The sequence below is a fragment of the Peromyscus californicus genome, unplaced genomic scaffold (assembly GCF_007827085.1).
Source record: "Peromyscus californicus insignis strain IS unplaced genomic scaffold, ASM782708v3 Scaffold_2__1_contigs__length_46816999, whole genome shotgun sequence".
Lineage (NCBI taxonomy): Eukaryota > Metazoa > Chordata > Mammalia > Rodentia > Cricetidae > Peromyscus > Peromyscus californicus.
Window position 1 is genome coordinate 7,635,732 of NW_026294540.1, and position 27,232 is coordinate 7,662,963.

The following is a 27,232-nucleotide window of genomic DNA, read 5'->3' on the forward strand; positions in this document are numbered from 1 at the left end:
CTCTGTCTTGCTCAAGTCCCCATGGGGAGCCCCAGCTGTCCTGCGAGTCTTCTTGGCAGGGCATCTTTGACTCTCAGGAATGGATGTCAGGCCAAGGTGTTTCCCAACACCACCCCTGGCCCTAAACCAACGGGTGGCTATTTCCTCCCCGTGATGCCCAAGTATCCAGACCTAAGCCCCCTTGGCCTTGGTGGTTCTGGAAGAAGCAGCGACAGCGTTGGAACTTGGTTGAGCAGGATCTGGGGTCCGATAAGTGAAATCCAGTCCTGGTTTTACCAACCACCAACGTGTCTTGGAGAAGCAACTTTGGGAGTAATAGACTGTACCCATTAAAAGGGGGCTGAGGACTTAGCTCAGTGGTAGAACGCTTGCCTAGCAATCTCAAGGCCCTGGGTTAGATCCTCAGCTCCAAAAAAAAAAAAAAAAAAAAAAAGGGGGGGGGGCTGAATGGTATCTCAGGTCCAAGGACAGCAGGAACTTTGTGGTTGAATCAGCAAGTTCCCCAAGCCGACTCTTTGACATTCCCCTCCCTGGGCACCATCAAGGTTCCAGAACATTCCAGACTCTTAGCCAAAACATGGCTGGGCAATGCGTCTACCAAAAGCTTGTTGACTCCAGGCCAGCATGTTTGCCTGGAGAGTGGAAAAAACATCAAAACCAGTTAACTTAGCCAGGCATGGCGTACCCTTGTGATCCCAGCACGTGGAAAGCGGAGGCAGGAGGATTGCCTCAAGGTAAAAGACTGAGTGACAGACATGATTGTGTCAAACAACAATACACATTCATTTAATACACACCGGGTGGCAGCTAGGTGTGTGGCCCTGGGGACACCAACAGGAAGTAGGGGCCATCAGGATAAACACCTTCTGTTTACTTATTCCGAGGCAGTTCTGTCTAGGAAGCCCCACGGGGCGGGGAGGGCGGGGGAGGCGCTTTTCAAAACAGAACCAGCGATTTTTATTCCAAGTTTAGCTTTTCCCCGTATTTTACTTTGGTTTCGCGGTGCTGGGGATGGAACCCAGGGTTTGGTGCAGGCGCTATAGCACTGAGCGCCACCCTCAGTCCTCCCAATATTTTAATAAACACACAGAAAAGCTGAAAGAGCGGGAGCCGAGGGACGCCCACCTCCCGGGGCCCACAATAAAGATTCCCCGGGGCTGACTACATCCTTGTTTTTGAACGCGAAGTTTCTTTCTTCTCTCAGAGCTGTTTCAAGGGCAGATATCCTCCCGAGGGCCCAGCAGTGGCGGTGTCCACCAGGGCGCAGAGATGGGATGCCAGAAAGCTGATCCCGGAAATGTGGCGCTCCGCTCCGGGGATCTGCCAGGACGGGAGGGCGTGGGATCGCCAACGGGACAGGCGTGGAAGCACCTGAAAACAAAACTCGCTCTTCCCGTGTGGTCTCCACCCAAGTTCATTCGAGCACCCGAGTCTCGTGGTTGCTTTTGGCCGGACGGCCGAGGGATCGTCTTTCCTTGGGCTCTGCGCGATGGCGGCGCTGTGGCCCGCCCCTGCACCCGAGAACCCAGATGACAAGAGCGACAGAGCCGCAGGGCTGGGACGGCGCCCGGTGCCCCGCAGCCCGCGCGCAGTGCACAGGCCGGGAGCGCGTCCCGCACCGGCGGGCCAGAGCTCGGGGCCGCCTCCTCCCAGCCCCGAGGGACGGGGATCATCGCACAAGGCCCTCCTCCCGGCCAAGGTGGAGGAAGTTGCCGGAGAGGCGGGAGGGGGCCCGCGCCTGTTGTTTTCCGCCGGGCGGGCTGGGCGCAGGGGCGGGGCGCGCGCCCCAGAGGCGATCGCCCGGGCTCGGCCGCAGCATCCTAGTCGGGGAGCCCCTCGCCGCGGGCCCGGGGAGCCCCAAGAACCCTGCACACCCAGAGCCCTGCGCTTCCCTCGGCCGTAGATCTGGGGCGCGATGGCCGGGCTACGCGTCCTGCTGTGCCTCGGGGCGCTTCTGGCCCGCCAGGGCTCGGCAGGTAAGGGACTCGCCAACCCCAGCCTGGGGACCCGAAAGCTCCGCGATCATGTGCGGCAGGGCCCACCGAGGGGCACGTGGAGGGGAAAGTGGTTTTATCTTTTTTTTCCTTTCCTTTTCGTTCCTAACTCTGCGTTCTGGTTTTGCCCGCGGCGCCGGCGCACCCCACCGTACGCTTCCATTTGTGTCCGGCTCCCCGCCTCCCCCAGGTTGACCTGGGTTTACACCTGTAACTTGTGGACTTGTTTGCCCACACCCTCCTTCTTCCTGAGTGAATCTACCTGTGTGGGACCCGTGCATGCCAAGCCGCGCCTCCTCTCCTGTTCTTTTCCTGTTTTCTTTTTGCTTTTTTCCTTTGGAAATCATTTCAGATTTGACCAAAACTTCCTCTCCCATGAGACGTGGCTGGTGAATGGGCTTATATACCTCATCCACACCGCGCTGTTGCAAAAAAAAAAAAAAAGAAAAAAAGAAAAGAAAAAAGAAAGAAAAAAGCTGGGAGGGTTGCTTAGCAAAATATGTAGACTGTAAAAAGATTGGAAAAGGATTTGTGTCTACTGTGTGCAGGAATATTTCAGGGTTGGGGGCGGGGATAACGACGCCAAGAAGTGCGTAATTTCCCAAGATGCACGGGAAATGTTACTTTCGTGTGTGTGTGTGTGTGTGTGTGTGTGTGTGTGTGTGTGTGTGTGTGTCCGTGTCCCCGGGTCCACCCCACTCGCCTGCTATCCTGTAAGAAGGAGATAAGCTACTGAATTATTACCTGAGCTCCCTAGCAGCAAGCGGCAAAATTTCCTATTTATTATGCTTTTACAATTTACTTACTTGCATTTGTCTTTAAAAGTCATATAAAAATCAGCAAGTTTCCCGTAACCTATGCTTCAGTTGATATGGAAAAATCTGAAGGTTTGACCACACAGAGTCGGCGCTCCCACCTGGGACTGGGCAGTGGTCATCTATTTTACTTAGGACACGTGACCCCAAATTTGTTCCACTTTTTCTTGCTGTTATCCCCAGTCCTTTTTGGTCATGGATTTTAAAAAAATTTTTGGATGGGAGGGGTGCATTTGTTCTTAGGTATTCCGAAGCACTCAGCCTGGACGGACCTTTCTGGCCTTTCTGGGCATTGGGGGCGGGGGTCACTGTCAATCTTCTTTAAGGGTGTTCCCAGTGTCCTGGAGCTGGGAGCGGCCTGAACATTCATGCTGGGATGAACTTGGTTTCCTTCCTAGTTGAAGATCTCCCCACTGCAGCTACGTATGCCCCCGTTAACTTGCTTGAGTCATGGTCTCACCGTATAGTTCTGGTTGGTCTCAAATTTGTCATCCTCTCACACCAGTTTCCCTAGTGCGGGGATTCTAGGCATGAGCCACCAACCCTGACCTTCTGCTCGGTACTTTTTTTTTTTTTCAATTTTTAAATTATTCACGTATTCATTTATCTGTGGGTGTGGGGGCAGACATGCACGGAGTCTGAAAGCGTGGGGGGTCAGAGAACAAACTTTCAGAAGTCACGTCTCTCCTTCGAGCATGTAGGACTTTGGGAACAAGTTCAGGCCCTCAGGCTTGGTAGCAAGTTCCTTATCTTGCTACTGCTCGGTGATTTTTTTGCCCAGACCCTCAGGCCTGCTTTACCTGTGTGCCTGTGGCACCCAGGGGCATGTTGGTTATGCATACATTAGTCCTTTTCTTTTTTCGAGTTGAGAAGTGGGTGTCTTTCTTCTGACTCTAACCTACACGTGACATTGATGCTTCAGCTTGTCACCTGGGTGGTGTACTCCAGGCCGTGCTTGGGGAGAGTTCCTGGGATAAGATGAGTGTCAAGACCAGGAGGGGGCTGGAGGTATAGTATAGCCTGGTAGTGGAGTGCTTGCTTAGCATGAGTCCCGAATTGTCGTCTCCCCCCCCTCCCCCCCAGAGTTGAGGACCGAACCCAGGGCCTTGCGCTTGCTAGGCAAGCGCTCTACCACTGAGCTAAATCCCCAACCCCAGAGTCCTGAATTGTTAACATTCACTGGCCAAAGAGTTCTCTCTCTCCCCTCTTGGTTGCATAATGTGAATTTAAGGTTGGGGGGACCACAACAAAGTGACCCCTGGACAATGAACGATGTTGAGCAGCACAGACATTACCTTGTCTTTTAATTTTTTTTTGAACTTTTTTTTTAATATTTTTATTTTATGTGCATTAATGTTTTGCCATAGGTTTTGGGTCCCCTGGAACTGACATTAGACAGTTTTGAACTGCCATGTGGGCACTGGGAATTGAACTCAGGACCTTTGGAAGAGCAGTCAGTGCTCTTAACCACTGAGCCATCTGTCCAGCCCGTCCTTTAATTTTTTTTTTAATTACATTTTATTTCTCTGTGTGCGGGATATGTATGTACCATGGCATGTGTATAGGGGTCAGAGGACAACTCTGGGGGGCGGTTCTCTCCTTCCACCCTGTAGGCTCCCGAGATAGGTTTGATGGCGAGCACCTTTTCCCACCGAGTCATTTCACCAGCCCTGGCTTGGTCTTCCTCTGTCCGGTGTGTGGGACCAAGTAAATCCTTCTGATCCAGAGCACTCAAGACTGTGACTCTCCCACAGCTCTAGGGAATGCACGTGGAGCCAGAAGTGTCAACAGTGTGGTGAGGATGTGTGGGACCAGTATGTGTGTGGAATGGATGTATCTTCAGGAGCCGCCTTTCCTTGTCCATGACAGACATCACCATTCGATGGCCCTTCTCTGAGGCCGAACAGCTTCAGCCACATCACTGATTAGAAGATCCCCAAGGCCATAGTCAGCTTCAGTAGTTACAGGCAGTGGGGTGGGCAGAGCCAGGGGGAGATCAGCCAGGTCATTGTCTTCCTTGGAGAAGACATGAGCTCGGGTTTCCAGGTTAAAATTGCACGGAGGCTGTTCCAAGCTGACTGTCCATTATTCCTTTGTGGAGGACGAGTAAGGGGCAGCTCTTGGTGTGAGGGACACTCCATGCGTCTGTATGTGACTCTACAGTGCATCCTTTCCATGGTGGAAGTCGCCATGTGAGAACCTGGGTCGGTAGTCTAATAATTTGAAAATGATCCTTTTACTTACACACACACACACACACACACACACACACACACACACACACACACACACTCCCTATTCTCCCTTTTGGGTCTTTTCAGAGCTCAGGCTGGTTTTGAACTTGATCCTCCTGCCTCAGCAGGGTTGGAGGCGTTGTGACACCAGGCTCAGCTGGGGCAGACCTGTAAACGATCACACTCAAGTGTTTCTTGCTGTTTGAGAGTGGCTAGCATTAGCCAATTCTCTATCTTGTAGACACTGGCCTGCCCACAACCCTGCCAGTCTTTTTTTTTTTTTTTTTTTAAGATTCATTTATTTATTACATACACAGTGTTCTGTTTGCATGTGTCCCTGCAGGCCAGAAGAGGGCACCAGATCTCATTACAGATGGTTGTGAGCCACCATGTGGGTGCTGGGAATTGAACTCAGGACCTCTGGAAGAACAGCCAGTGCTCTTAACCTCTGAGCCATCTCTCCAGCCCCCCACCCCCCTTTTTTTTTCTTGAAAGCCTTTGGGGAGTAGTGTAACCAGTATGGACTCAGGACTTCTGGTGGCCCGGTCCAACTTCACTCTGTTGAAAGGATCCTTTTCTTAATCACAGGAGGGACCCAGCTTGGACACTCATGGCAAGGTCACCAAGAGGCAGGTGGCAGTTTCTTTTTCTTCCTCTTTTTTTTTTTTTTTTGTTTAATAATAATTTTATTGAGATATAATGTATATATCATAAAATCTACCCTTGGGCTGGGGATCTACCTCCATTGTTAGAGTGCTTGTCTGGTATTAATGAAACCCTGGGTCCCAGCTCCCCATAAAACCAAGTGTGGTGGTAGCACATTCCCGCCATCTCAGCCCGGGGGGGATGGATGCAAGAGGACCTGAATTGGATGGTTATCCTCACCTGTGCAGTGAGTTCAGGGCCAGCTTGGGCTGCTTGAGACCCTGTCATAGTCAAGTATGAGACAAAACAAAGTAAAAACCACTCTGTTGGGCCAGCGACACGGCTCGGTGGGCAGAGGAGCTTGCTGTAGAGCTGGGTGACATGAGTTCCATCCTTGGGCATCCCCCTTGTCCCCCCTCCCCATGGTGGAAGGAGAGCCCCAACTCCTGAAAGTTGTCTTCTGACCTCCCCTTGTGAGCTGTGATATGATGCACGGCAACTACCCCTGTTAATTACCTCCAGGACATTTTTATCAGCCCAGCAGGTTCTGCCCAAATTCCTGTCCCCGTGGCCTCTCTAGAATTGGGTGTTGACTGTGGAAAGTGCTGGAATATTACTTCTCAGTGAAAATGGACCGCATTTGTTTGTTCCTTACCGACAAAGCTGTTCCTTCTGACTCCCTCGCTCTCTGCCTCCCCCAGTCAGGATCTCACTATGTAGCCCACACTGGGGTCCAGCTCTTGGCCTTCCTGCCTCTGCCTTTGAGTGTCGGGATTCCACATGGGTGTCATCACCGCTGGCTTTGGTCTGGGCATTTGAGTTCGCTGTTCCCTCTGCCTGGGACTCTGGCTCCTTCTGAACCCATCCCATGCCTCCTTGTCCACCGAGTCCGGCTCTCCTTCCTGAAGGAAGTCTCACCTGGCACATCCCCAGCTGCCTTGGGGGCCCTTCCTGCCCCCCTGCCCCTCACCTCTATCCTCCTTGCTAGTTTTGTGACTTTTCCCACCAGCCTGTGAACTGGATGGTTCTCATTTGCCACCAGCCGACCCACAGAGCCCGACTTGCCTCCCAGCGCGTACACAGTATCTGTTGTCAGCCCATTCCTGCATGGAGCAGCCCAAAGTGGTTAACTCCACGGGAAGACTGGCCATCTGATCCCCCACCCCCACCCCATCTGGATGTCTAGGCAACAAGATGGCTGCCCGTGTGATTGCGCACTAACAGATGGCCACATGGATGCTTATTGCTCAGTCCCTGTGGTGTGATTGGATAGGCAGCTCTGCTGATCTTGCCTGGGCCCTCACATGTCACATGTCATGATCTAGAGCATTTGCAGCTGGAACTTCAGAGAACCTCGGCTCTGCCCCATGTAGGGTTCTTACTTAAACTGCAGTTGGAGCTGGGCCTGTCCTGATGGACGGCCCATCTTGAAAAGGGGCCATCTTGAGGACGCGGTTGTATGGTTCATTTCTGTTGCTGTGATAAAGTACCCGACCAAATCAAGTTAAAGGATGGGAAGGGTTTATTTTGGCTCACAGTTCCTGAGGGGTGCGGTCCATCATGACAGAGAAGGCCTGGCAGCAAGAGCTTCAGGCCATCCCCTCTCAGGGCATCCATCCAGAAGCAGAGAGAAAAGGAAGTGTGGGCCAGCTAGGTAAACCTCAGCACACCTCCACTGACTCACTTCCTCCAGCAGAGCTCCGCCCCCTAAAGGTTCTATAACCTTCCCAAACAGTGCAACCAGTTGGGGATGCGAGCCTATGGGGGACATCTTGCATTCAAATCACAACACCTCTACTGATTACGTTTGGTAAAGTAGCTTGGGATTTAGCTCAGTGTTAGAGCACTTTTTTTTTTTTGTTTTTTTTTTTTTAAGATTTATTTATTTATTATATATACAATGTTCTGCCTGCGCATACACCTGCAGGCCAGAAGAGGGCTCCAGATCTCATTACAGATGGTTGTGAGCCACCATGTGGTTGCTGGGAATTGAACTCAGGACCTCAGGAAGAACAGCCAGTGCTCTTAACCTCTGAGCCATCTCTCCGGCCCGTGTTAGAGCACTTGTAATCCACTCGGCTCTGGCCTCAATCGCCAGCACTGTATAAACGGTGGCACAGCGAGGAATCCCAGCATTTGGAAGGTAGGGACAGAAGTTCAAGGCCTATGCTTGAGTAGTGTTAGGTAGTGAGTTCAAGGCCAGTTTGGGCTGTATGAGCCCCTGCCTCAAATGCGCTCTCTCTCTCTCTCTCTCTCTCTCTCTCTCTCTCTCTCTCTCTCTGTCTCTTTCCATCACTGTGTCTGTCTGTCTGTCTTTCTCTCTTGTATGTGAACGCATGCATGAAAGTGTGTGCATGCCACATGCGATTAAAAAAGAAAACCTTACTGTTCCCAAAGGGTTGTTGCCCATCAACCAGAAAAGATGTTAACAGCCTGACCTTCCCTTTACAGAGCTGGGTGCTGTGGCCGTCGGCGAAGTCCATGAGAATGTTACTCTTCCCTGTGGCAACGTGTCAGGATCCAGGGGCCTGGTGACCTGGTACCGGAATGACGTAGAGCCCATCTTCCTGCTCTCCTCCAACTCCAGCCTCCCTCCGGCTTCGCCTCGTTTCTCCCTCGAGGATGCAGGTGCCCTGCACGTGGAGGCACTGAGGCTGGAGGATGACGGCAACTACACCTGCCAGGAGGTTCTGAATGAGACCCGCTGGTTCCCTGTGTGGCTGCGGGTGGCCAGTAAGTGGGACTGGTGGGGATGGGCTTGGGGAGGCAGTGAGAGCCCGGGGACGAGGTCACTGTCGGGAATGTGGGCTTGAGTGACAGATGATTTCAATCTGGGTAAGTTGGAGGCCAGCCTGGGTTACAAAGAGAAACCCTATTTTATTTATTTAATTTTTTTATTAATTGTGAATGCTCGGCCTTAATTTAGGCTTGTCCTGCTAGCTCTTTTAACTTAATTTAACCTGTTTCCACTCATCTATGTTTTGCCTCATGGCTTTTTACCTTTCATTCTGTGTGTCCTACTTCCTGCTTCCTGTGTGTCGGTCTGTCTGGCCCCTGGCGTCTCTTTTTCTCTCTTCCAGAGCCTAAATTCCTCCTCCTACTTACTCTCCCTGCCCAAGTGTCCTGCCTGTACCTCCTCCCTCACTATTGGCCGTTCAGATTTTTATTAGACCAATCAGGTGCCTTAGGCAGGCAAGGTAAAACAGCAAAACATCTTTACATAATTAAACAAGTGCAACACATCTTTGCATAGTTAAACAAATGTTCTGCAACAGTGTGCACCACCACTGCCCAGCTTAGCTCATTTATTATTTAATTTAACATACAATTCATCACATGAAACCCTGTTTTTTTTTTTTTTTTTTTTTAAAAAAAAGGGCTAGTGTCCAAGGAACTGCAGCCAAGTTGTCCTGTCTACACACATGTGTAAACACCTACAAACAAATGCACAAATATCCCTGAAATCAAATGAGACCTTGTCCTCCCTAAATATATCTGATGCATTCAGAACTGTGGGATGTCCTTCACTGGGAAATGAGGGCCTGTGGTCGGCACAGTTTCTCCACACAAACCAGAGGCAGGTGCCCTGAGGCTCACCTACAGCAGAGCCTCCTGGGGTCTTACCTCTTCTTCTCTCCAGAGGGTCCTGAGCCACAGACCCCTCCAGACCTGCTTGCTCCTCCTTCCTTAGTGGGCCACTGAGGAAGACCAGGGCCTCTGGCTTCCTTTTGCCCAGGGCGTTTGAGAGTGTTGAGTGTTGCTGGCACTACTTTCCTGGGAGAGTCCTGTGCTGCCTGTCGTCCACAGTGAGTCCTCTGAGGGCCACACACCCGGGCTCAGATCTAGGCCCTGCTGGCTGTTGTCTCCTCAGCCTTCAGTTTTATCATCTGTGAAGTTCAGGGTCATGATGGAGTTTTGCTGCACCAGACACACTGATAAGGTAAAACTGGCACAGTGGACAAGACCTTGGCCATGTACCTGGGGGTCTGCTGATTATGAAGGTGATGGGTTTCCCATGAGAAAAATGTACCCCAGGGTCCCCAGCAATCAGTACATCCGGGCCTGTTCCTCCTGCCTCCCTCTGTTCTCTCATCCCCCCACCCCTCTTTTTTTCTTTTTGGAGGTGGAGGGTTGTGGTGGAGATAGACGGGTTCTCACTATGTAGATCAGGCTGGCCTTGAATTCACAGAGATCTGCCTGCGTCTTTTCTGGGTGCTGGATTCAAGGCGTGGGCTACCCTTCCAGCCAGCTCTTTCTTTTATGAGACAAAGTCTTGCTATGAAGCCCCAGCTGGCTGTAGTTTAGGAGTAGAATGCTTACCTAGCAAGAGTAAGAACCTGGGTTTTGGTCTTTCATCCAAAGAAGGGGGGAAGGGAAAGAAAAGAGAAATGAACTTAGTTTTGGGTGATATCCTAGCACTCTGGAGGGAGAGGTGGGACAATCATGAATTCAATTTTTTTTTTTTTTTCCAAGACAGGGTTTCTCTGTGTAGTTTTGGTGCCTGTTCTGGATCTCGCTCTGTAGACCAGGCTGGCCTCGAACTCACAGAGATCCACCTGCCTCTGCCTCCCCAGTGCTGGGATTAAAGGTGTGGGCCACCAATGTGCTTATGAACTCAAAATTATCCTTGGCTACATAGCAAAATTGAGGCCAGCCTGGGCTACTTGAGACCTCTGTCTCAGAAAACCAAAGCACAACAACAACAAAACCCCTCACAACCATCCTCCTGCCTCTGCCTTCCCAAGTGCTTGGGCCACAGTTTCCATCTGGGTGTTTGAATGGGACTCGGTGAGAGTCAGGTCCTGGCTTTTCTTTATCTTTTCACTCAAATAGTTGATAACTTTGCTCTCTCTTTCTCTCTCTCTGTCTCTGTCTCTCTCTCTGTCTCTCTCTCTCTGTGTGTGTGTGTGTGTGTGTGTGTGTGTGTGTGTGTGTGTGTGTGTGTCTTGTTTTTAAGGAGAATTGTTTGCAAATGTTCCAACATGGCCTTGGAGACCAGGGAGGAAAAATCCGAAGCTGTTCCAGGCTATACAGGTTCTTATCTGTGGGTGACCTTGGTTATCCAAGACACGTGCCACAGAGACATGTGTCCAGCAGTGTCTAGGTTGGGCGGCTTCTGTTACCAATGTCACCTGCACCCCAGTGGGAGTCAGTTTTCTGTAGGCCAGGGCGGGAGGGACTTAGCCCACCTGGTGTGGGCACCACAGTGGCATGTCATCCATCACTCCCACCCAAGGAGTATGTAGTACTGTGTCCTGCCAAGGGTGAGGTGAAGTCTGGGGATGTGGCTCGGTGTATGGAGTGCTTATATCACATGCATGAAGCCCTGGGTTCATCCGCAGAACCATGGGAAAGCTAGGTGTGGAGGTGCATTCCTGCACTTAGGAAGTGGAAGGTCGGATTAGACATTCAAGGGTTTCCTTGGCTGGGGAGTTTATAGCCAGCCTGGGCTACATGAAGACCCTGTCTTTGAAAAGTAAAAAATAATGGGGCTGGAGAGATGAATTGGCCATTAAGAGCACTGGCTGCTCTTGGAGGGGACTCAGGTTTGGTTCCTAGCGCCTCCCTGGTGGCTCACAACCGTTTGAGACTCCAGTTCCAGGTGATCTGATAACTGCATTAGGCATGCATGAGGTGCCCATACATACATACAAGCAGAAAAACCACCAGGTACATAAAGTAAAAGCAAAAAATATAAAGTAAATAACAGCAAGATCAAGAGTGGGGCCACAGTCATCTTAGGACCCTGTTCCTCTGCTCCTAAGGCTCCAGAGGTCCTCTGGCACATCCTCCAGGGCTGCTGAAGCTGTTGACTTAATCAGTGTCCCCATCCCCTTCTGGTTCCACGTGGGAGTGGGGATGGTGTGGGCCAGCTGGGTGCTTGCCCTCTGTAAGGTTAGCGGGATGGCGAAGGTGGCTCAGGTGTTAACTAGTCCTGCAGCCTTGGTGTTTCTTGCACAGTATCCTCTCTTAGGCATTTGGGGAACTGGGTCCTGGAGCCTAGTGAGGAAGCCAAAGACCAGCCCCTGAAAAACGCCAGTCAGATTTCAGGGCACACTGGGCAAGGCTCACCCTGGGTCTAGTTTTCCCAAACCAAGCAATTGTTCTGGGGTCATTGGAACCAATGGGCAGGAGGACAATGAATAAGCAGGCTTGTATCAACTGCCAACCCCCCCTTGGCAATCGGCTGGGGCTGGGAGCTAGAGCGTGCTCCTAGCTTCCTGTGGATCTGCCTTGTGCTGTCAATGAACTTCCAGCAAAGGGTGTCTCAGGGACGATCCAGGCTCCCTGAACTGAGCCTCTGTGAATAGAGCCCTGCTCATTGGTGAGTGTCAACATAGCTTCCCAGGGCAGAGTCCTGGAGAGAGAGGAAGTAGTGGGTACATAAAGGGGGGAAATCATTGGCCCCGTCAGAAGTCAGGGTGCTTCTTGCTCAAGGTTAGATTAAGTTGGTTTCTTAGGGTTTCTACTGCTGTGAAGAGATACCATGACCACAATGACTCTTAGAAAGGAAAGCGTGGCTGGGCGATGGTGGCGCACACCTTTAATCCCAGGACTCAGGAGGCAGAGCCAGGCAGATCTCCGTGAGTTCGAGGACAGCCTGGGCTACAGAGTGATTTCCAGGAAAGGTGCAAAGCTACACAGAGAAACCCTGTCTCGAAAATCAAAAAATAAATAAATAAACAAACAAACAAATAAATAAATAAAATAAAAAATAAAAGGAAAGGAAAGCATGTAATTGGGTGGCTTACAATTCAGAGGTTTAGTCCATTATCATCATGTTGGGACATGGCAGCGTGCAGGCAGACATGGTGCTGGAGGAGTTGAGAGTTTACGGCTGGATCCACAGGCAACAGGAAGTGAACTGAGACACTGGGTGTATCTTGAGCATAGGAAACCTCAAAGCTGGCTCCCACTGTGACACACTTCCCCCAACAAGGCCACACCTACTCCAAAAAAAGTCACACCTCCTAATAGTGCCACTCCATGAGCTTATGGGGGCCAATACATTCAGAATACCACACTTGGGTCTGAAGCACTTATGGGTGCTTAGAAGGAGCTGAAGGGAGAGATTGGGCTTTGGACTTAGGACTCGTACTGTGGAGCCTGGGATGAAAGCTGGTTGACACATCAGTGAAAGTGGTATTTAAGGAGCTTCTGATAATTCTTAGCTAGGACAGGCTAGTTTGGGGCCAGCCTGGGCTACATGAGAAAACGAATACAAGCTAAAACAAAAGCATGGTGTAAGGGTTGGGGTATGGCTCAGTGGTGGACTGCTTGCCTAGCCCCTCCAGGCCCTGGTTCCACCCAAAACCTCAAAGCAGAGCAGAAGGCTTGGGGGTTTCAGCCAAGAGAGTCTCAGCTGGTGAAATCGATGGGCACATTCTAAAACCTGAAATAACATGGACCTGAGCCTTTCGGGTGGGAGATACTTTGTCTATGGTACCTCCTGGGTGCAGTTAGAACCCCAGGGGATCAAGAAGAAAGGGTTTAAATAATTTAGACTCAGCCCAGGGTTTAGGATGAGCCATGGTCTTGGAACACAGAACCACTCTGGAGGCTCATTAGGGTCTCTCTCTTGTTTTGTTTTTTAAACGTTAAATAGTATATTAGCCTCGTTTGTGGTATATACCTTTAATCACAGCACTTGGGAGACAGATGCAGGAGATCACTGAGTTTGAGACCAGCCTGATCTGTGTAGTGAGTTCTGGGACAGCCAAGGCTACACAAGGGTTCGAATGACTGAGTGGTGGACTGCTTGCCTAGCCTCACCAGGCAAGACTCTGTGTCAAAAAACTAAAGATTATGTGTATGCCATAAATATATGGATGTCTTTGGAGACCAGAAGAAGGCTTCAGATCCATGGAGCTGGACTTCCAGGCAGTTGTGAGCCTTCTGGCGTGGGTCCTGAGAACAGAACTCAGGTCCTCTGCAAGAGCAGCCGTGTCTTTAACCCCTGAGCTGCATTTTCAGATCCGGAGATTTCTTTTTTTTTTTTTTTTTTGGTTTTTCAAGACAGGGTTTCTCTGTGTAGCTTTGCATCTTTCCTGGGACTCACTTGGTAGTCCAGGCTGGCCTCGGACTCCCAGAGATCCGCCTGGCTCTGCCTCCCGAGTGCTGGGATTAAAGGCGTGCGCCACCACCCGCCCGGCCCCGGTGTTTTCTTTAAAAGATGTTTTATAGCTGGGTGGTGGTGGCGCATGCCTTTAATCCCAGCCCTCAGGAAGCAGAGGCAGGCGGATCTCTGTGAGTTCGAGGCCAGCCTGGTCTACAGAGCGAGATCCAGGATAGGCACCAAAACAAACAGAGAAACCCTGTCTCGGGAAAAAAAGTTTATCTATCTTTCTGTCTGTCTGTCTGTCTGTCTATCTATATATTTTTAGCATTTTTTAATTTAATGATGTGTATGTGAGTGAGCTCACATGTGCCGTGGTGCTCATGTGGAGGTCACAGGACAACTTGTGGGGGGCCGGTTCCCTCCTTCCACAATGTGGGTGTGGATATCAAACTCAGGTTGCCAGGCTGAGTGGCAAGCACCTTTACCTGCTTGCTTGCCCTCTTTTAAAAGTCTATTTGTGTGCCAGCAGTGGGTACATTGTGGGGCATTTACCCACCAACCCCACAGCTCCCCAGAGTTTTCTTGAGTGTGAGCAGCAAGAAATATTAGATAGAAGGATTTATATTGCAGAGATAAACAGAAAATAAAGGATAGCCTCGAGAGAGCCTGGAACCTTTTCCAACAGGCCTCGACTGTCTCTGCCCCAGGGTATTTATAGAGATGCCAAGGGGTGGAGCAAAAGACCTCCTCCCCCAGCACAGCCAAGTGCAGACCATCTCAGACACCTGCACTCAGGCCCGTGGTCCTAATCATCCTCTCTATGTGGATCTGCTGGGTAATGCCACGAGGAACCTGAAAACGGGCTCCCACAGTACATGCCTGTCAGGGGCCAGAAGACAGCTCTCTGGACTCCGTTCTTGACTTCTCCTTGTTGGTCAGGGTCTTTCTCATTTGTCCAGCTGCACTGTGTACCACAGGCTAGCTACCCCTTTTGCTTCCCAGGGGTTCTCTGGTCTCTGCCTCCCATCTCACCACAGGGATGCTGGGAGACTCACACCACCACATCTGGCTTTTATTCGGATTCTGGGAATCATAAACCTCTTGCCTGTCTAATGATTCTCAGTAACAAATTCTACTTTTTTTTTTTTTAATTTTTTTTTTTTTAACCGGAGCTGAGGACCGAACACCAGGGCCTTGCGCTTGTTAGGCAAGTGCTCTACCACTGAGCTAAATCCCCAACCCCGCAAATTCTACTTCTTGTTGATTGTTCTGCTCAAAACCTCTTCCCAGCTGCCTTCTGGGGATTCCCACTGTCTAGGCCAGGCCACCAGGACCCGGAAGACCAGAGGAGGGATGTGACCCGAGTCACATTACCTTTGCTGGTCCCGACCACTAATAGCTCAGTACTTCAACTGAACCCTTAGTTTAGTTGGAGGGAAGCCAGCGGAAGACACTCCCTTGGACCTGTTGAGCTGCATACCTGACCGACTAACCAGCAATGATGAATGGGGCATGCAGGCACCTCCCAGGCCACCGCCTACGTCTCCCCAGACCCTTCGGGGGGCAGGGTAGGCAATATACTTCCCAAAGATTCACCTGACAAGGATGTTGTCCTGACCAGGAGTGGAAGAAAGCACGCTTGTCATCCCAGCACTCGGGAGGCTGAGGCAGGAGGAGCTCAAATTCAAGGCTAGCCTGGGCTACTTAGTGAGGTCCTAGGGAAAGAAGGTACTTCCACTGAAGGACCGCAGAGGAAAATCTTCGTGCCCTATAAATGATTTTCTTTTTCCCCCTGCGGACCTATTTCTGAACTAAACTCCACAGCCGTCGATGGATGGATTCCTTTGCTGAAGCTTCAACCTTCCTGGTCTGTTTTCTAAAGGAGAGCTCTCTGAGGAGAGGCGGGCTGCATGCAGGATCACGCTAACGTGAGCAGCCGTTGGGTGTGCCCATTCATGTCTTTTAATTGGCAAAATAATTGTATAGATAAGTTTCTTTTCTCTCCCCCCCCCCCCCCCCCCCCCCCCCCCCCCCCCCCGCTTTGAGACTGCGTTTCTCTGTGCAGCCCTGGCTGTCCTCGCTCTGTAGACTAGGCTGGCCTAGCACTCACAGAGATCTGCCTGGAGTGCTGGGATCAAAGGTGTGCGCCACCACCGCCTGGCCTTCCCTTTCTTTTTAAATCACTTGTTCATTTATTTTTGAGCAGGGTCTCATTATGTAGCCCTGGATGGCCTACAACTCTATGTAGACCAGGCTGACCTTGAATTCATAGAGATCCACCTGCCTCTGCCTCCTGAGGGCTGGAATGAAAGGTCTCTCTCCCTCCCCTGTACTTTTCTTCCTCCACTTCCTCCTCCCCTCCTCCTCCCCCCCACCCCGTCACATTTGTGGTGAACCCAGAACCTTGTGCGCACACACTAAGCACACACTGTACTTCGGAACTGCTTCTCCAGCTGGGAGAGGTACCTTTTCTGCCAAAGGGAACTTGGCATCTTGGATACACTGGGTACCACAGCGCTGTTCGTTTTGGGGGTCAAGAAAGTTCAGGTCTGGGTGGGGTGTAGTTCATAGGCAGCATGTTTCATTCCCAGCACTGAAAACAATAAATAAGAAGTTCAGAGATGAAGGTGAACTAAGATGAGGTCCAGCGTTTGTAGAGTGATTCTGGCATGCCAGGCGCCATTCTGAGTGCTGCATTATATAAACGCCATCCTTTGGTGGGGGTGAGGGGGGGGGTATGATACTGTCATCACCCCCATTTCACAGAAGAGGAAACTGAGGCTGAACAAGGATGAGTAAGTTGCCTGAAGCCTCACAGCTGGAGTTCAGTCTGGCCTGGAGTGATCATTTCCTTGATGTGAATGTGGGGTGTGGGGTTAGGCTGGGGTGGATGGTGGAGTGGGTGGTGGCTAGACCAGCCTCAGGTTTGGGGACACTCTAGGACAACTCCCAGGAGCTCAGCGTGTCCAGTGGTTAGAGAGAAAGCAACCTCACTGAGGGAAAAGGGCCCCTGGGCCAGCGCACTTGAGAAGAAAGGCCCAGAGCTTTCCATGGGCTCTGGTCTGCCCAAACCTATGAGAATTCCAGGTTCTCTGAGGAAGGCCAGTGTTTCCTAAACAACTCAGTTGTGCTAAACCGAGACCCAGCAAGCCATGGCGACAGGTTTTGGGCATGGTGGAGACCCTCCTGAGGTCTATGATTAGGTCCTTCCAGGGCCTCAGTAGGAGAGCAGGTGAAGGCCCAAAGTGTTCCTTTTTTTTCCCTGTACCCACGTTCTTTCCTTGCTCTTTGGTAGGGACTTTATGTGTAGGGTGTTTTGCCCTCATGTGTTTCTGTGCATTCTGTGTGTGTCTGATGCCTGTGGAGGCCAGAAAAGGCTGTCATAACCCCTGAAACTGGACTTCAGGATGGTTGTGAGTCACCATGCGGGTGCTGGGAATAGAGCCTGGGTCCTCTGCAAGAGCAGCAAGTGCTCATAACCACTAGCCCCTGGGCAGGAATTTTGTTTGTTTTTTCAGTTTAGTGTTATGAATTTATTTTTTAATGTATTTTATGTGTATGGGAGTTTTGTCTGTGGTGGTCAGAAGAGGGCGCCAGATCCCCTGGAATTGGAATTAACAGTTAACGAGCCACCATGTGGGTGGCTGGGAATCGAACTCAGGTCCTCTGGAAGAGAAACCAGTACTCTTAGCTGTTGAGCTGAGCTATGTCTCTAGTCCCTCTTTTTTTTTTTTTTTGGTTTTGGTTTCTTAAGAAACCAAAACAGGGTCTCATTATGTAGTACTGACTGTCTCGGAACTCTGTGTAGACTAGGCTGGCCTCGAACTCATAGGTTGTATCTGCCTCTTGATTGGTAGGATTAAAGGTGTGTGCCGCTATGTCTGGCAAGATTTACTTTTATGTGTGTGTGTGTGTGTGTGTTGGGGGGGGGAGTTCACAGAGGGGACTGTGGCTCCTCTGGAGCTGAAGTTGGGGGGAGCTGTGAGCCACTGGACGTGGGTCCTGGGAACCTAACCATCCTCTGAACAATGACCAGCACTTAACCTCTGAGAAGTTTCCCCGACACTTGCAACATTTTAATGCCAGCCCTTGGGAAGTGGAAACAGAGGATCGGAAGTTCTTCGAGGTAGGGCTGGCGACGTTGCTCAGTTGGTAGAGTGTTTGCCTAGCACCGTGAAACCCTGGGTTTCACGCCCAGCACCACATACACCAGGCACAGTATCGCACACCTGTGACCACAGCACTGGGGAGTTGAAGACAGGGGGATCAGGAGCTCGGGGTCATCCCCAGCTACATAACTTGAGGCCAGCCTGGGCTACACGAGATCCTGTCACACACACACAAAAAAACAAATGGAAAGTCCTTTAAGGAAATTCTCCCCTAGCCACAGTCCACTTCCTACAGCTGTCCAAGATCAAATGAACAGAGGTCTGAGGACCCTTAGCCCAGGGCCTTGTCATATGGTGAGTGTTGGGAGACTGTCCTTGCTGTCCGGTTCCTTTAGAGCTGTCGAGGAGCTCAAACCCCACTGTGGTGATTCGTACCCATCCTCCCTCTGTCATTCCCAGGCGGCCCTGATCCGATTGGGGTGAACATCTCAACCACCGGTGCCCTCTCCAATGGTACCCTGTACGCAGCCAAGGGCTCTCAGGTGGACTTCAGCTGCCACAGCGCCGCACAGCCTCCACCTGAGGTCGAGTGGTGGTTCCGGGCCCACAACATGTCCGAGTCCTTTGGAAAGAACCTGACGGCCAACAGCTTCACACTGTTGCTGATGTCACAGAACCTCCAAGGCAACTACACGTGCTCAGCCACCAACGTGCTCAGCGGGAGTCAGCGAAAGGTGACCACCGAGCTCCTGGTCTACTGTGCGTAAGCAGCACGCCCCTCCATGAACTGTGTCTCTCTGTGTGTGTCTTCTCTCGCCTTTATTTTTTAGTTTTTTTCGAGACAGGGTTTCTCTGTGTAGCTTTGCGCCTTTCCTGGAACTCACTCTGTAGCCCAGGTTGGCCTCGAACTCACAGAGATCCGCCTGCTTCTGCCTCCCGAGTGCTAGGATTAAAGGCGTGCGCCACCACTGTCCGGCTTCTCCGCCTTTAATACTGCTGTTTTTTTTTTTTTTTTTTTAGAGCTGAGGATCGAACCCAGGGCCTTGCACTTGCTAGGCAAGCACTCTCCCACTGAGCTAAATCCCCAACCCTAATACTGCTTTTTTTCTGCCTCACAAAGTTTCCTCTACGCTGTGGCTTGTAGTGTGTCTTTTTAGAGCTCCATTTCTTTGGGGGGCTGTAGAATGCCCCATTGCATGTCCATGCACAGATCCTGACATGCTCCATTGCGTCTTTCAACATCCATGCCCATACCTGGACTGTATGTGAGGCTCATCCCTCCTAGGAGCTTGTTCTGACCTGGGATGTAGCAGAGGCCTCTAAGCCACAGAGGAAAACTAATACAGAGCTTTTTTTAATAGTGGGGAAAGTATTTTAACATTTCAAAATATACGAAGGCTGGTCACGGTGGTTCATCCTTGTACTCCTAGCACTTGGAAAGCTGAGACAGGAGGACTATCATGAGTTTTTGCAGCAAAGTGACTATCTCAAAAAAGGGAAAAACCCAACAATGTGTTGGAGAGACAACTGTGGGTAAAGTGTTTGCCGCAGGAGCATGAGAAACAGTGTCCGATCCTCAGCACCCACATAAAAAAGCGGGCCATGGCAGCCTGTGCCTGTAATCCTGGTGCAGTGGAGGCAAAGACTGAGAATCACTGGGGCTCCCTAGCCTGTGAGTTCCAGGCCAGTGGAAGATCCTGTCTCAACAAATAAGGTGGTTACCTGAGGAACAACATCTAAGATTGACCTCTGGTCTTTGCGTGTACCTACTACACACATGTACATGGGCACACATACACACACACACACACACACACACACACACACACACACGCGCGCGCGCATGCACTCGACACACAAAAAGGCACAACTCATTGGTGTTTAGTATGTGTTGTACAGTCATCACCTCTAGCGAGTTCTGTTAGTCAGCTTTTCGGTACTCTGAGAAGTGACCGGACGCAATCAGCTTATGAAGGAAAAAGGTTTCTTCTGTCTCACAGTTGTAAAGGTTCCGGTCTGTGGCTGATTGGCCCCACACAGCACAGCATGACGGGAGCACATGGCAAAGGGGGGACCCATTCACTTCACAGCTGTTTGGGAGAGTGACAGGAAGAGGAGGTGAGGCGGCTAGGGTCCCACACTCCCCTTTGAGGGCACACCCACAGTGATTCAAAACCGGAAGCCTGAGCCTCATCCGGCAGCTGCTCCGCCTCTGCTTCTCAGCCGTGACCACCCTGACCCCTGGATTTATCCATTCTGGATATTTCTCCCCCCCCACACATTTATTTATTTTGTGTGTGCATCTATGATGTCACGTGCATGCCATGTGGAGGTCCGAGGACAACTTGGAAGATTCTACACGCTCCTTGTACTTGCTTGGGTTCCAGGGATCAAATTCAGGTGGTTGGGTTTAGCCACAAGCACCTTCCCCTGCTGAGCCATTTCACCTGCCCCCCACCCTCATGTATGTATTTGTACTATGTTTGTGTCTGGTACCACATACACAGGAAGGCCAGAAGAGGGCGCTAGACCCCCTGAAATTGGACTTACAGACAGTTGTGAGTTGCCATATGGGTGCTGGGGATTGAACCCAGGTCCTTTGCGAGAACAGCCAGTGCTCTTAACCTCTGAGCCATCTCTCCAGCCATGGGACTGGTCATGCAGATGGTCCCTGCATCTTTATATCAGATGCCCTTTGGTCCTAGCTAATTCCTAAAGAATAGGATTGAGCCGGGCGGTGGTGGTGGTGCACACCTTTAATCCCAGCACTTGGGAGGCAGAGGCAGGTGGATCTCAGTGAGTTCGAGGACAGCCTGGTCTACAAAGCGAGTTCTAGGACAGCCAGGACTGTTACACAGAGAAACCCTGTCTCAAAACCCTGCCCCCCCCAAAAAAAAATAGGATTGAACAAATTAATCTTTGTCTCCCACCTTAAGACAGATGTTTGGAGTTTTTTAAATGTGTGTATTCATTTATTTATTTACTTTTTTCCCCCCTTTTAAGACAGAATCTCTCTATGTAACCCTGGTTGGCCTGGAACTTACTATGTAGACCAGGCTGGCCTTGAATTCACAGAGATACACTTGCCTCTGTCTGTTGCATTCTAGAATTAAAGATGTGCACTACCAGGATTGGTTCATTTGCTATTGGCATGTGTGTTTGTTTATGTGTGTGCACATGCCACCACCACACACATGTCAGAGAACAACCTGTAGGAGTCAGTTTCTTCCCTCCACCATGTGGGTCCCAGGAATCTGGTGATCAGGCGTGACAAACACCTTCACCCACTGAGTCTCTTGCCAGTTCAAATTCTGAATATTCTTTTCTATCTTTTTTAAAAAACCTTTTAAAAAATTATTTTTATCTCATGTGCATTGGTATTTTGCCTGCATGTATGTCTGTGTGAGGGTGTTGGGTCCCCTGGAACTGGAGTGACAGACAGTTGCCATGTGGGTGCTGGGAGTTGAACCTGGGCCCTCCAGAGGAGAAGTCAGTGCTCTGAAACACTGAGCCAGTCTTTATCTGGTTTCTCTCACTTAGCGCGGTGTGTTCAGAGTTCATCCGCATTGCATCATGCCTGTTATCAGTGCCTCATTCTTTTTCGTAGACCAGACTGGTCCTGAACTCACTTTTCATGGTTGAATAGTGATCCGTTGTATGAAAATACCACAGCTTACTTATCCACTGTTCCATCTCTCCATCCGTCTTTTGGTAAACCCTGTAGGTGTCCCAGCCCACTCCTGTTGAATCAAAAGCGTAACCCACTACACCTAGCTGACTCTGTGTTCTTTCTCACAAATGGTTATTAGTAAATGTCGACACTCCCTTGCAGCGATGGCTTGGTAATCAAGCATGCTTGCCCTGTCGTCATGGGGATCAGAGTTTGGATGCCAGTACCAGACATAACAACCCGACACCTCACACACACACCTGTGACCCCAGTTCTGAGGAAGGAGGAGGAGATGGGAGGATTTCTGGACCTCACTGGATTTCAACCCAGCCCAGATGTGAGCCTAGGGTTCAGGAAGACACCCCTGCCACAGAGGAGCAGGCAACGAGTGATGGAGGAGGACCCTGACATATACACATGAGGAACGTAAATCTTTACATTTATGTGCTTAAAACGCAGAGGAGCTTCATGCGGACACAATTGTCCCGAGCATCGCTGTGCTTGTTCCCAGTAATTTTTCCTATAGGTGGGTACTACATATCCACTCACTCATATAAGACCCAAAATTTTGGGCTGGAGAGATACCTCAGCAGTTAGGAGCACTGACTGCTCTTCCAGAGGATTCAGGTTCAATTCCCAGCACCGACATGGCAGCTCACAACTGTCTGTAACTCCAGTTCCAGGGGACCCAACACCCATGACAAAACACTAATGCATATAAAAACAATTTTTTTAAAAATCCAAACTTTGTTTTTAATTGCTTACTTTTTTTATTGGTGTATTGGTTGCATGTCTGTGTGAGAGTGTTGGATTGCTTGGAACTGGAGTTCCAGACAGTTGTGAACTGCCAAGTGGGTTCTGGGAGCTGAACCCAGGCGATCTGGACGTATAGCCAGTGCTTTTGACCACTGAGCCGTCTCTGCGGCCCCTTCAGAGTTTTTAAAAATTAGTTTTGTAAGTGTCTGCTGTGTGGGTGGGTGCGTACCTCAGCATGTGTGTGGAGGTTAAAGGCTAACTTCCGGAAGTTGTCTCTCTTCCCACTGTGGGCTCCAAGCATTAGGTTTGTGTGGTAAGGCTTGCAAGGCAAATAACTCTTCACCCACTGAGCCATCGACGGCCTCTGCCGTCCTCCTCCTCCTCCTCCTCCTCCTCCTCCTCCTCCCCCTCCTCCTCCTCCCTTCTTTGTATCCCAGGCTAGCCCTGAACTAAATAAGTAGCCAAGGATGACCTTCAGCTCCTAATCCTCCTGCCCCTGTCTCCCAAGTGTTGCTATTACAGACAAGTACCACCAAACCGTTTTGTGGGGTGCTGAGGATCGAACCATAATATGCATAGCGCCTTAGGCAAGCACTGTACTATTTGAGCTACACCCCTCAGCCCAGTAGGTGCTTTCTGAAGGTAGACTAGCTGGCCTTGGTGGCTCTCTGAGATCCTGGTTCTGTAACACACACACCACCCACACACACACACACACACACACACACCCTGCCCCGCTGTCTGACTCAGAGTCTGAAATGAAGCATGCGTGTCCCCCACCCCTTGCTCTTTTGCAGGGCCCCCTCCATCAGCTCCTCAGTGCTCAGTGGGGGTGTCTTCAGACTTCATCATCCTGGAACTCTCCTGTAATTGGGATGGGGGCTACCCTGATCCGACCTTCCTGTGGACTGAAGAGCCCGGAGGGAAGGTCGTGGGGAATTCAAAGCTGCAAGCACTGAGCCCGTCACAGCTGTCGGAGGGCAAGAAGTTCAAATGCGTTGGGAGCCACATCGTGGGACCAGAGTCGGGAGCCAGCTGTGTGGTACAGATCTGTGAGTCTGGCTTGCTTTGTCCCGGGGTTGGGGTTCACCTGCCTGCCTTTCTTCTCAAAGAATCGTTTGATGATAGTCCTGTGAGAGAAACTCAGTGTTGGAGTGCCCAGAATCTCCCCCACCTCTCCCTGAGCCTCATGTTCCCTTCGAAGTTTAAAGATGCCTGGCTCAGGTTCTCCATCATGGAAAACACTGTCTGTGTGCCTGTGCCCTCCTTTCTAGTCACTTGGCACAGTGAGCAGGATGGATGGGAGGCCTCTGTCTTCATCATGTACCGAAAATCCTGGCCCTCCCATACTTGGTGGCTTAAACCATACCATTTGTTGCCTGAGGATTTCTGGTAGGGTGCAGTTCTCTTCTCAAGAATGTAATGGGACGGGGTGTCAGCCAGAAGGCTTGGAAGTTGGGGTGCTGAAATTATGAAAAAAGATACATGTCACAGGTGCTCACTCATATGCGTGGCGAGCTGTCTCCTTTCCACATGGGACTACCCTGGGGCTGCCAGTGTGTCCTCTCAATGTGGTGACCCACTTTCTTGAGAGCCAGTGATAGAAGCAGCTCTGAGCCAGGCAGGAGTGACGGTTTGCAGGACCTAGCCTTGGGAGTTGCTTGCACGGTCTGCCTTCTGGACCCTTCTGTCTCTTAGCAACAAGTCACTACCTGTAGCCCACATTCAAGGGGGGTGGAGGAGAATTATCAGGCTCCTTTGTTCTCTTTTGGTTTTGTGCTGGGGATGAAACCGTAGATCTCACACATAGTAGGATATTCTCCCTTGACCCCCCCTCCTCGCTCCCCCCCCCCCCCCCCGACTCACCCAAGACCCTGTCTCTTGAGAGAGACAAGGGATACTAGGGTGGAGGGTAGAGCAGGCCTTGCTTAGCCTGAGCGAAGCCAAGGATTCTGTGCCCAGCACCTGCTGCACCCCCACAAAAGAGGGGCTTGCTAGCTTGCCAGCTTGGCTCTGAGTTCCTGGGCTCAAGTGCCCTCCAGCCTCAACCTCCAAAATAGTGGGACCACAGACAGGAGCCATTGTTCTCCGCTGTAGACATCTCCAAGTGGCCTGCGGGTCCATTCATTGAAAAATGAAGCTTATGCTTCGGGTGAAGGGCCACCCCTGCCAACCCATCATGTGAAGGCCCCCCAGCCATCCTCACTTGTGGAGCTCCACACACCCCACATCTTTTACAGTCTTTCTCCCTGTCCATGTCCAGTGCATCCTCTCGGATAAACTCTTGGAATGGATAGCTGCCGTGCTGGTTAAGTGTGTGTGATACTTTGTGTTCGTGGGTGTTTTTCCTGCACGTATGCCCTGGGCACCATGTGTGTGCCCAGTGCTCTCGGAGGCCAGAGGAGGGCGCTGGATCCCTGGGAGCTGGAGTTAGAGATGGTTGTAAGTTACCATGTGGGTGTTGGGAATGGATCCCAGGTCCTGTGCAAGAACATAATGTCGTCTTACTTTAGGGTTTCTGTTGTGGTGGTGAAAGCACCATGACCAAAGCATTTTGGGGAAGAAAGGGTTTCTTTGGCTTACACTTCAGCATTACAGTCAATCATCAGAGGAAGTCAGGACAGGAACTCAAACAAGGGAGGATCCTGGAGGCAGGAGCTGATGCAGAGGCCATGAAGGGATGCTCCTTACTAGCTTGCTCCTCATGGCTTGCTCAACCTACTTTCTTATAGAACTCAAGACTACCAGCCCAGGGATGGCCCCACCCATAATGGGCTGGGCCCTCCCCCATCAATCATTAAAAAATGCCCTATGGGCTTGCCTACAGCCCAGTCTTATGGAGGCATTTTCCCAATGGAGGCTCCCTCCTCTCCAGTGACTGTAGCCTGGGTCAAAGTTCATATGAAATTAATCAGCACACCTCAACCCTTCCCAGCCATTTCTTCAGTTCTGTGAGTGGCGTTTTGAAGAGTGTGCTCTGCTTGTCACCCTAGTAACAAGCATGACCTCTGTTTGGGGTCTGGAAAAAGTCAGGGGGCTTACTTAAGGAAAAAACAAGCCAGTTCTGAAACTCTGGTTTGAGTGTCCCTGAATATTAACACACCAGTGACGCTTGCCACTCTTGTTGGCTTCATGACCCGGAAGGAGAGCTAGGTTCCCCACAGAGAGGAGGGAAAGGCACCATCCAGTTATGAGGAAAGATACCTTCTTTGTTTTTTGGTTTTGTTTTTCAAGACAGGGTTTCTCTGTGTAGTTTTGGTGCCTGTCCTGGATCTCGCTCTGTAGACCAGGCTGTCCTCGAACTCACAGAGATCCGCCTGCCTTCTTCTCCTGAGTGCTGGAATTAAAGGCATGTATTGTTTGAATCTTAGATGGTCTTTTAATAAAAAACCCAGAGCCAGATATCAGGGTGAAAGCTGAAAGATCAGAGAAGCAGAACAGCCAGCCACTAGCTCTTACCTCTATGAAATCCTCAGCCTCAAAAGCGTGAGTTCCTGTTTCCTCACACTTATATACCTTTCTCTGCCCTGTCATATTAACTTCCTGGGATTAAAGGTGTGTGTGCCTCCTAAGCAAAGGCATGAGATCTCAAATGCTGGGATTAAAGGCGTGTGCCACCACTGTGTGGCCTCTGTGTCTAATCTCGTGGCTGACTCTGTCCTCTGACCCTCAGGCAAGTTTATTAGGGTACACAGTATATCACCACAGGCACGCACCACCCCTGCCTGGCTGAGTGGTGCCTCCTTACATAGCCAAAGGGCCAGTGATGAAGTCAACATGTTGAGATGGGGACATAGACATCGATGATGTTAGCGTGTTGAGATGGGCACGTTATTCTGGGTTATCCTGTGGTCCTAGTGTCGTTCTGTGGTTCTTTATAAGAGGGAGGTGGGAGGTCAGAGTAATCGGGTAATAGGATCATAGAAGGAAGACACTTAGAAGATGTGAGGAAGGGGTGACGTCAAGAAACACAAAAAGATGTCAGACATGATGGCACCTGCCTTTAAATCCAGCCGCTCAGGAGGCAGAGACAAGAGTTCCAGGCTAGCCTGGTCTACTTAGTTCCAGGCCAGCCTGGTCTGTTATAGCGTGTTCCAGGACAGCGAGGTCTACATAGTGAGTTCCAGGCCAGCCTAGTCTACATAGTGGGAGCCTATCTCAAATAAAACAACACAAGAAAGAAGAAAAGAGTGGCCGGGCAGCGGTGGTGGCGCACACCTCTAATCCCAGCACTCGGGAGGCAGAGTCAGGCGGATCTCTTGTGAGTTCGAGGCCAGCCTGGTCTACAGAGTGAGTTCCAGGAAAGGCTCCAAAGCTACACAGAGAAACCCTGTCTCGAAAAACCAAAGGAAAAAAAGAAGAAGAAGAGTAGCTAGAGAGATGGCCCAGTGGCCAAGCGTGCTTTCTGCTCAGAGAGGACCCAAACCCCTTGCAAGGTTCCAGATCTCAGGCCTCTTGTCAGGTGACTTAAATCCAGTTCCAGAGGGATCTGGTCCCTCTGGTCCTTTGAGGGCATCCATACATGGGCACGGCGTATTCCCCTCCACCCGCACGCATACCGCATACATGTAATTAAACATAAAAATGCACACTCAAAACTGAGAGGGGATCCGGGTGTGGGGTGTGGTAACATGCTTATAATCCTTATCTGAGGAGACGGTGGAGGCAAGGAGGCTCAGGAGTTCGAGGCCAGCCTCAGCTACATAGCAAGTTCAAGGACAGCCTGTGCTACATGAAACCCTGTGTGTGTGGCGGGGGGGCAAACACAGGGAGCTCTGTTAGCACCCGGACTTTTTAGTTCCGTAAAATCATTTCACTGTCAAAGAACATGGCTTTAGCCACTGAGTTGGTGGTAGCTTGTCACATCAATGAGAGGAAACAGCTGTCCTGTCCCCTTCTTGACCCTCCTTGGTGGCCTGTATGTCAGCGTTTAACACGGTCAGTGTGCTT

The 27,232-nt window shown here is 50.7% G+C and overlaps 1 protein-coding gene across 1 annotated transcript in view; it reads left to right on the forward strand.

Moving 5' to 3' along the window:
• The first annotated feature begins 1,782 nt into the window (after positions 1–1,782).
• The window catches only part of Vsig10 (V-set and immunoglobulin domain containing 10), a 35,917-nt gene continuing 10,467 nt past the window's right edge, over positions 1,783–27,232 (forward strand). The window contains exons 1-4 of the mRNA XM_052755165.1: positions 1,783–1,976; positions 8,140–8,421; positions 18,316–18,615; positions 23,080–23,334. Of these exons, the coding sequence (XP_052611125.1) occupies positions 1,916–1,976; positions 8,140–8,421; positions 18,316–18,615; positions 23,080–23,334 (898 nt within the window). The 5' untranslated portion in view covers positions 1,783–1,915. The remainder of the gene's footprint in view (positions 1,977–8,139; positions 8,422–18,315; positions 18,616–23,079; positions 23,335–27,232) is intronic.